Consider the following 9,586-nt stretch of genomic DNA (forward strand, 5'->3'; position numbering starts at 1 on the left):
ATGGCGTTGGGAGTTGATGCTGGGACAAGGCCAGTTGGCTTCACGCCTGGCCCAGGTGAGAGACGACTTGACGTTGGTATCATAGGCGCAGGTATTGCTGGTTTAGGTGCGGCGATAGCCCTCGGCCAAGCAGGACACCATGTCGAGGTCAGTACTTGTTGGATTCTGCGCCGCTGGAGATTGTCAGTGGCATAGCTTGTAGTTGGCATAGAATGCTAACAAGTTTTCTGCATAGGTTTTCGAACGGTCTCGTTTCGCAAACGAAGTCGGTGCCGCGATCCATTGCTGCCCCAATGCGACTAGGGTACTTCGACAGTACGGATTCGACTTTGAACGTGCCAGTGCGGACCTTTTTGGCTGTGGTACGGTCATGAAAGGAGACACCATGCAACCAACGTACTTCGCCACATATGAAGACTGGGAGTCCACTTACAGCGCAACGGGCCATTTCTTTCATCGTGTTGATATGCACACTGGGTTAAAGGAGTTGGCACAGAAGCCGGGCTTGAATCCCGGCTTTCGGGCTGCGAAGATCAGATTGTCGGCTGAAGTTATGGACATCGACTGTGAAACTGGCTTCATTGAACTTGCTGATGGTCAGCATTTTCGCAAAGATGTAATCATCATTGCTGACGGGGTTCACTCACGATTTGTATATAAGATTTCCGATGACATTTCACCAGCAAGACGGACAGGACAGTCCATTTTTCGATTCCTAATACCAACCGAAAAGTTACGGGCGAATCCTCTGACCGCTACCATCTTCCCTGAATCAGAGCCATCCGGTATACGCGTTGCAGTCCTGGGAAACAGACGGATGGTTTGGTACCCTTGTCGCAACGGCACCGTACAGAACTTTGCCTTGATCCATGCCGATGAACGATACTCTACCAATGTCGAAGATTGGGACGCCCCAGCATCAAAAGATGATCTCTTGACGACATACCAGGCATTTCATCCTGCTCTTGTGGAGATTTGCAACCAGGCAGAAGACATCAAATTGTGGCCGCTGTTGTTTCGACAGCCGAACCCGATCTGGACCAAGGGTAGAGCTGTTCTCATTGGAGACGCAGCCCACCCTATGCTTCCACACCAAGGGCAAGGGGGCGCTCAAGCATTAGAAGACGGCGCCGCTTTGGGTGTCCTCCTTTCTCATATTCCGGAAGCAGATTGCTTCCCACATACTGAGACGGATAGCCCGAGATCATCAAGTGAAGGCTCTGAAATTGTGACTGAAGGAGGCCACATAGATTCTTGCATTGCAGATCGCCTTCACTTGTTCCAAGAAATCCGAAAAAATCGAACAGCAGCGATTCAAATCTTCTCAAATGCTGGGCAAGATGAAGCAGAAAAGATCCAGAGGGATGCGAAACCATATGTGAATGGCAAGGTACCTACAAACCAACAAGAGTTTCACGAATATAACTTTGGCTATAACGTGGTCGACGATTGTTTGATGGCGTTGAAGAGGCTCGAGGAGGCAGGGAACAAGGTCATATTTCCAATAGAGCATGCTCCAGCCGACGCCGTTGCAATCTCTAAAGCTCGTCGGATAGATTGATCTTGTCTAGATATCGGTGTTGTGCGTAATACTTCTTGCCTTTTGGGACTTGGCTATTGAGTTGTATTGGTTGCCATGTGGGCTAGGCAGTGTGGTTATCGAATCTACTCTTCAAAAGACTCCAGCAATTGGGTAATTCTGAAATGCAGTAGGGGCACCAACAGATGGTGCGCAGAGGACAACACCTGCAAACTCGATACGTGGTGTTTAATTAATGAAGTAGCTTGCCACTGCAGTTGCGATAGCGGTGCCTAGGGATTGTGAAACAAAGACAATGTGCTGAGGGCACATGAGCGACGTCGAGTGCCCACCTCACCACCGCTACGGCATCCTCGAGTACATCTTTCTCAGTTTGCATCCTTTCGTTCATCCAGAACCTCGATAGTCGAAGGCCAGGACGAAGGTATGATTAGAGTCAATGGACGAAAGCATTCTAGTTATATGTATCGGTTCTCTTGAGCTGGCCTATTGTCCCGGCATGGTTCATCATGAGCTAGGCCAACCAGACAATAATTGGGAGTTAGCCTATCCCATGAATTATAGGCGCTGTCAGTCACGCTCCAAAGGTTCATCTCAGCCAGAACGCTGAACTTGCAGTAAATTATCAGCGGCTTATGTGGATCCTCGGCAAGCCTCTGTACGGCCAAATTCCTGTTTAGACTCGCCAGACGATGCGACGGAGTCCCCACAGCTGAGTGCAGCTTCATGCATCGCGTAGAGCTTCACAGGGGTCACCAGCCACGCAAACACATTGCTCCCATCCCCAATTGGGATCCAGACGGAGTTGAGTAATCTGGTTGCCTGCGACGTTGAATGATGGATGGTAAGCACAGGCAGGAGAGTTATGCTCCAACCAAGTGAGACAGTTCAGTTGAGATGGACCTAGCCTTAGTAACGTACAAAAAGAGGGTATCGGTTGTAGATAGTCTTAGGGGGGAACAAAATCAGTGGTCCGCCAAGACACCGGAATGGATCATCACTCACTGCAAAAATTTTCCCACATTTCGAGCAATCTGCTTGCCATATTTAGCAGTAGGGAGAGTAAGTTACCTGAAGAAATGTGACAAATGTTTTGAGATATATCTTATGGTTACACTGCAAAGTATACATCTCATAATCATTTTCATCTGACTTTTGACCCTTAGATTACCAGTTCTTTCACAGGTTGAAGAATGACATATTTGTAATATAAACGTAATGCAAGTCAAGGTCTCAATATCTTGCTTGCTACAACAGGCATGTTAGATATTGCTGTTGTGCTGGAGCAAGAGAGTGGCCTCCGTAGCAGAGAGGTCACCTGAAGGATAGTGACGTTTCAAGGGTCAGCACTCCAAGATTTAGGTGCTTGGGGTAAAGGAATCGATAGTAATAAACCTATGGTGGTTCGGTATTAAAAGAGCAACCCCCCGTACAAGACCATAATAGAAGCTACTTGTCCTTCAAAACCTAGGAATCAATAATACGCAAGTCGTAGATCATTTTCCCATATTTCCATGGCGCCAGAGGAACTACACCATTTACCCTTAACAGACTCCCTGCCCACCCCCTCAACCGGCGCTCCAACCGCCAATCTCTGTTCTTTGGAAACATAGGCATCGTTCCTTTTCTCATCCCTCGTCAATGGCCGAATCGTCCTCAGTTCCGCCTCGGCCTTGTCCATCGACTCGATCATCTTTCTGCAAGCTTCCATCTTTTCCTCGATCGCACGTTTCCAAAGCTTTCTCCTGTTTTTCTCTGATCTCAAATCCTTAACATCAGTCGCTGACATCTGCCGCCAATTCCCACAGGATTTTGCGTTGATACTATCGATGGTCTCCTGGGATTGGGCCATAATCTGGCGGTCCCGTTGGATGGCATCTATGGCTGTTAGAAGGATCTTGTGCTGGCGACGAAGAAACCCTCTTATTTCCGTCTCTCTGTTCTCGTCGTCTTTGACTACTTGTGCCTGTGCTGCTTGTGCTGGTTGTTGCTCAGACGGTCTGACCTTGATTGGTCTCAGTCCCAGTGCTGGTGCTGGGATGGGGACGGGGACGGGGACGGTCTGGTTAGCAGATACGGCTGTCTGCTGAATTTGACGCGACTGCACTTTTTGATTGGGACCGGCCATAGGGGTCAAGGGATCTGGCGCGCATTGTGTTTGCTGTTGCTCTATTGGCTGCCCCTGTGCTGGTCTCTGTTGCGCTCGCATCTGTCGTGAGAACTTTGGTAAAACTGGTATTTGCCACCGTGATGTCTTTTGAGGTTGCGTATCTTGGTCGAGAGCAGTATCTAAACGTGATAGCCTTTGTCGCGAGGCCATCTTTGGTGATGCCCAATCCAAAACTGGAGCGACCCGATGTACCAACAAACACAGATTCCGGTCCTAGCCAACCCGAGAGATATGGAGACTGGTTGCGAGTTGGTGATATGCTGGACTGAAGGATGATCCACAGGATGAAAGGGTCTTATCGAAAGCCCAGGGAGAGTAAGAGAAAAACAAGTCCAGGGCTCATATCATAAAGCACGTTATCGTTGTGATCAGCAGGGATACATGCAGAAGGTGTTTCTGCCCACCCTTCTTTGATGGGCTAGTCGATTTCACCAATGTGGAAACATGCCACCGAAGCAGTAAATGGACAGCGAATGAAATGTCCCTTGCTTACCGGGGTCATGCACACGGCACCTTTTGTGACCCCAGGACGGATTGAAAGAGTGTTCTGGAGTCTTGACGACTTTGACGAGACATGTTTCGTTTCCGAAAATGACCAATTGACGCGGTGGACATGAAGAAAGTTCCCACCACACAATCACAGGATGAGTAACCCAGAAATGCCGCTGATGCCACTTTAGATGTCTGAGCTTGCCCACAAGGGTGACCAGTAAGCAACGCAACCTGTATGCTGCATGCATGCTGTACGTACATCTCGACCTTGCTGACGCGAGACAAAAAGTAGGTACACGTGTTTCCAAGTCCCTGTTTAGGCAACTTTGGTGACATGTGCCAGCCGCGGGTAAGTGGACGAAAAGCTTCATTGGCCTCCCTGTATAAGCTTCGATAATCTGAAGCGGACCCACACTGCAATATTCGTACCAGATTCGTTACAACATGTTTCAGAGGTTCACACTTTCTGGTCGTGCTACCAGAGATGAGCCGAGCATGCCTCTCATAAACCAACCATGGCTATGAGGGTGCAAGTCAGAAGAATTGATTAAGGTGTTGGATTCATACTTACCAAACGAGTTGGATGATGGATGTTGTGAGTGTTGCACTGCAAGCGGGGCCGAATTTTAGGAGTCCTGACCTAGTAGGGAGTACACTGTTGTGGTGTTGTACCGTACCAACAAATTGCTAAGAACCTATCAAGAGATTATAAATACCAGCTTTTATAACAATATTTGTAAAAATCTCGTAAGATCCTTTTTCCCAAGAAAATGAAAACTTTTACTCTGTAAGTTAGTAAATCAGGCTTGATAGTCTTAGCAACCCGGCCCAGGGCCGGATTCCGACACGGTGATGGGAATGCCCAGAAGTGCAGATACATGAGATGGTTATTCCTCGGTAATAATCCAGTCTTTTGACGCATGCTTCACGCATGCGGGGAGCGCACAGTCCATACTCCTGACACACGGATGAGATTTGGTTAGGTTGAAATAGGCACTAATGCACCTCAGCATACTGTCAAAAGTCATTAATGTACGCTAAAACTAGAACGCTGCTAGCAAACTCTAGCTGAAATTAGCGCCACGTAATTTACCGCCTTTAGAGAGGGAACCCTTACATGCACAACTCCGTACTAGATCGTATCTTGATCGAACGTACGCAGCGCGATGCCAAAAGTAGGCTACGCTTCAATCGGATGCTGAACATAGCCTACTATATAGGCACTAGAAGATGCGTCGTGGAACAGTATCTAATCAACTAGGGTGAAGGCCTCCGATACTCGGTGACCAAAGGAGAAAAGCTTTGAGGGAGGAATGTTATGATTTAAGGTGGCGGTGTGGCCTTAGCAGATGATTCTGACCATCCAATCTTTTTGCTGCATGTATGGCGTGGTAGTTTCGCATGTGGAGAATGTATGGCACACTGCTCTGACAAGGAACATGTAGGTTTCTTTTTTAGAGGTGGGACAACAGAGCAGCATCATAGTGCAAGCAAGATGTGCTAAGGTGACTGTGGCATGTTCTCTTCTTTCCGGTATAGGGACTCCCAGCTGGCAGAAAGTTAGCGAATGATGCTGCGTGGCTCTCTATCTGTCAATGCCGCTGCGCATACTGAACATGCACATGGTTATAATTATGGAGGCCTATCGCTCAAGAGAAAGGCGCTGATTGAAGTGGAAATTCCTCTATACACCGTGTATAAAGTACCTGGACGATTGTTCTCGCAGAAAGACAACATCTAGCGGGAGGATCTAGATATCACAGGCTTTCATTGATGTGATTTCGTCGTTGAAATTGGTCAGGGCATAGCCAAGATCGCAGAGGGGCATGCTTTATTCACTTCTGGAACTTCTGCGACAGTCAGAAGATAGCTACATCGCGCTGCTGCGACAGTCGGAAGACAGGGGACATCGCAGACACCAAAACGAGCGGTTGGCCTAAAAGGCATCTCCCTTCAGTGGAACAAGTACCGTGTTGCGTAGCTAAGGTAATTTCATATCGAAGCGCGGGATACTTGAGTTGTTAGAGAACAAGAATGACGTCTCGAAAAAGCTTCTCAACAGCCAGTTCCGACCAGCAACAGTATCAATTAGTTTTCAAAATGCTCATCGCCTTCGGTTCCGACCTACATAAGGAGACCCAACAGATGTAAGACATACGGTAAGACTTTCGAAAGGAAATTTCGCTGGCAAATTCTGTGTAACGATCTCTGTTCTATGGAGTGAGATTATATTCAGTGTTGAATGTAGTCTCGAATGAGGCGCTGGAGGACTGCGTGTGTCAAGTTGCTTGCCAGAGCCTGAACCATGGTCATGAGCCTGTCCATTGCAGGCTAAGTTCGACCTTGTTATGCACATCACCTGCCTGGAAATGCATCAACACGAGGATGGGTGCATTAGTTCAGAGTAAAACGATCCAGTAGGCTCTAAACTGTTGCTTTTCCAATCAAATATCACCGGCTCTTACACCAACATCCATATTTCAAGAAAGCCGGAAGGAGAACAGCCAAAAAGACTCTGTACTACGGGGCCCTTGAAGTAATGTAGTTCAGCGCTAGTATCTTTACTCGTAAACGTCATCTGTACAGATCAGCTATGTCTGAAAGAAATTAGATGTGATGATTAAACTCATTCAGAATGATTGCACACAAAACAAGCTTTACAATGACGAATCATAGGGCTGTATCTACGTAAGCAAAACTAGCTGCTTTTAGCACCAGACTAGCGATACTTCAAGCCTTCCCCGTAACTAGTAGTACGTAGTAAAGAGCGGGCGTATTTTTAGCCCGAAGAAGAATCCCACTTTCAACATCTGATGTCCTTTTTTCACAGGGAAATCTTGGTAAAGATTTATCATTCGTCAAATATCCTTGAAGCCTCCTTTTGTTGTGATGAAGTCATTGGCTTCTCAAGCATTCATCTATGCTTATTGGCCATAACAGTGCCGCTTAGTTCTTTACAGCTTAACATTGCTTCCTGAAAGCTTGTTCGTCATGCATGACCAAGTTATCAATGAGTTTAAGGACACGAAGTCTGGCTTCAAGTAATCCAATGTCCGCCAAGCTGCATCGGGCTCGAGGTGCGTGGAGACAGGAAAGAAGATCGAGACAACTGCTCGATAGTTCGTAATCAACTTTTCGCATGATGCACGCTGTCTGGCTTGAGCATGTGCTTCGCTGTCTCTAGAGTATTCCTGCGATTTCTACCCCCCTGGCGGGCTGTCAGCGTTTACCAGGAGTCTTGCGCTCTGTCGACACCTCAAAATCTGCCTTAGACCTCCAGCCCATCTTCGCAAGTTTACCCAGACATGACCGATGAATGGATATGGATATGAGAGTGGTCTTTTGCCTCTACTACTGAGCTGAATGTTACTTGGGCAAAGCCACCTCAAAACACTTATAACAGTTTATTTTACAAATCAGTCCATGTGAAGAGCATACGTCAGCAGGTTGCAGCACTCTTCAACCATTGACACACCAATGCCCGTCGCACAACCCTCTATCACATTAGGGGCTTGATCGAAGATTGTTTCGACGTACGCCTGGTTGCGTGCCAGAGGACTCTCGGCTTATTGCACGGTGGGGGATGGAAAAGTTCGAACGATCCATGTCATTCGCCGGTCAGATTCCTCCCTAGCACAAGAGAAACAGAGCAGAAGAGGTTGATATTAGGTGAGGACTGTCGCGGACCCACTGCCACAAAGGGCGAAGCTGACGTGTAGGCAACACGGCCTCCCCGTGCATACCTGCCTTTAGCCGCACCCAGCGCGATACCATCGACTGCTCAAGGCAAGTCGAGCCTGGAGCACGGGGATCAGCGTGGCGCAGACTGCCAACTAGAGCCGCCACGTATTCGTATCCGGGTGCAGATCTGAGCCATCCCCTTTATGGCAATACGTGCGAGGCTCTCCTGGAATCTGCCGCCTTCCCTATTTAGCTATTATTGTTCCACGAGAAATGGACAAATCACACTTTCTACCGTTTGGGCAGCACACATGCCCACCGCTCCTTCGTCGTACGAATTCTGTGCCTAGATTGGCAAATGCTCCAACAGCCTGAGTTGAAAGGGCGCCCAGCCAGGCCTTGGCACTGACATTGCTTGCAATACGTCGGTTTCTCGCTCTGAGAGCCTGGGGGACTTTGTTTCAGCGATGCCGTATCTTCGAAATGGGTGCGCCCAAGGCACAGCCAGAACCACAGGTGCTGTCATGGAGCACCTAAAAAATGGCTCAGCACCTCGTACTTGCTTCTATGGGAGACAGGGGAAAGGGGAGGGAGGATATAAAGATGACGACCCAGTCTCCCACCGGTCGAGTCTGTTAGCAGCAGATCCTCCCATAGTTGAGAATAATATATTAGTATCCCTTCTACCACAGCAACACCTCTTCTTTGGGTGAAGAACCACCACCACCACCAGCATGGCTGACGCCCCCTTCTCAATCTATCCCTTCTCCCCATCCATTGCAGCCGCCATCCTCTTCACCGTCCTTTATGGTCTCTTAGCCATCCACCACACCTACATGCACATTATCTACCCTCGCCGCCACAGACCCAACCCAAGCACCAGCCGAGCCTGCGGATGCAGACACAACTACACCATCCCCACCGCCCTCGCCGCCGGGCTCTCCACCACCGGGTACGCGCTGCGCATCTCCTCCATCCAGCAGAACCGCGACATCGGCCTCTACGCCTCCAGCAGCAGCCAGATCGTCATCGCGCCCATCTTCGTGTGCGCGACGCTGTACCTCCTCCTGGCGCGGCTGATCCGGCGCTGCCTCCCGCTCAGCTCAACAACCGCCACACCTCCAGCACCGCCACCACCACGACGCCCAACGCGAACGATTCCACGCCGAGCGCGAGCCCGCACCCGTCTCGGCCCCAGACCTTCTTCAAGATCCCCCCCCTCTGGCTCGGCCGCCTCTTCATCACCTCGGACATCCTCTCCTTCCTCACCCAGGCCGGCGGCTCCAGCCTCGCACCGGCACCAACATCCTCCTGCTCGGCCTCGCCTTGCAGCTCGCCACCTTCACCGCCTTCGTCGCCCTGCTCTGGCTGTTCGTCTGTCGCGTGCGGGCTCTCGCCGCCATGGGACGTGGAAATGGAAATGGAAGTGCAAGTGTAAGTGTGGGCAGCAGCGCCTTCGAGCCGGAGATCAAACAGCTGCTGCTGGGCGTCGCGGTGGCGAGCGTGGCCATCGAGATCAGGAGCGTGTACCGCGTGGTGGAGTTCGCGCTGGGGATTGACGGATACCCGTTTCGGAATGAGTGGATGCTGTATGTGCTCGAGGCGGTGCCGATGTGGGCGGCGATTGCGGCGTTGGGGTGGTGGCATCCGGTCAGGCTTGTCAAGGGGGGGATTTTGCCGGAGGTGGTGAAGGAGGAGGAGAA

General features: G+C 49.8%; 3 protein-coding genes across 3 annotated transcripts; 1 reads left to right on the forward strand and 2 right to left on the reverse strand.

Moving 5' to 3' along the window:
* EPUS_00049 (uncharacterized protein) lies at window positions 1-1,561 on the forward strand (the record flags this gene model as incomplete). Its single annotated transcript, XM_007789079.1, has 2 exons — window positions 1-147; window positions 236-1,561. 2 exons carry the CDS (start codon window positions 1-3, stop codon window positions 1,559-1,561), a joined length of 1,473 nt encoding a protein of 490 aa, XP_007787269.1.
* A 1,453-nt stretch (window positions 1,562-3,014) lies between these two features.
* Window positions 3,015-3,860, reverse strand: EPUS_00050 (uncharacterized protein; the record flags this gene model as incomplete). Its single annotated transcript, XM_007789080.1, has 1 exon — window positions 3,015-3,860. The coding sequence occupies one exon, from the start codon at window positions 3,858-3,860 to the stop codon at window positions 3,015-3,017; it is 846 nt and encodes a 281-aa protein (XP_007787270.1).
* Window positions 3,861-8,698: 4,838 nt separating this feature from the next.
* EPUS_00051 (uncharacterized protein) lies at window positions 8,699-9,530 on the reverse strand (the record flags this gene model as incomplete). Its single annotated transcript, XM_007789081.1, has 2 exons — window positions 8,699-8,950; window positions 9,003-9,530. 2 exons carry the CDS (start codon window positions 9,528-9,530, stop codon window positions 8,699-8,701), a joined length of 780 nt encoding a protein of 259 aa, XP_007787271.1.
* Between the last annotated feature and the right edge of the window lie 56 nt (window positions 9,531-9,586).

The sequence above is a fragment of the Endocarpon pusillum genome, assembly GCF_000464535.1.
Source record: "Endocarpon pusillum Z07020 unplaced genomic scaffold C734253, whole genome shotgun sequence".
NCBI classification, from domain to species: domain Eukaryota; kingdom Fungi; phylum Ascomycota; class Eurotiomycetes; order Verrucariales; family Verrucariaceae; genus Endocarpon; species Endocarpon pusillum.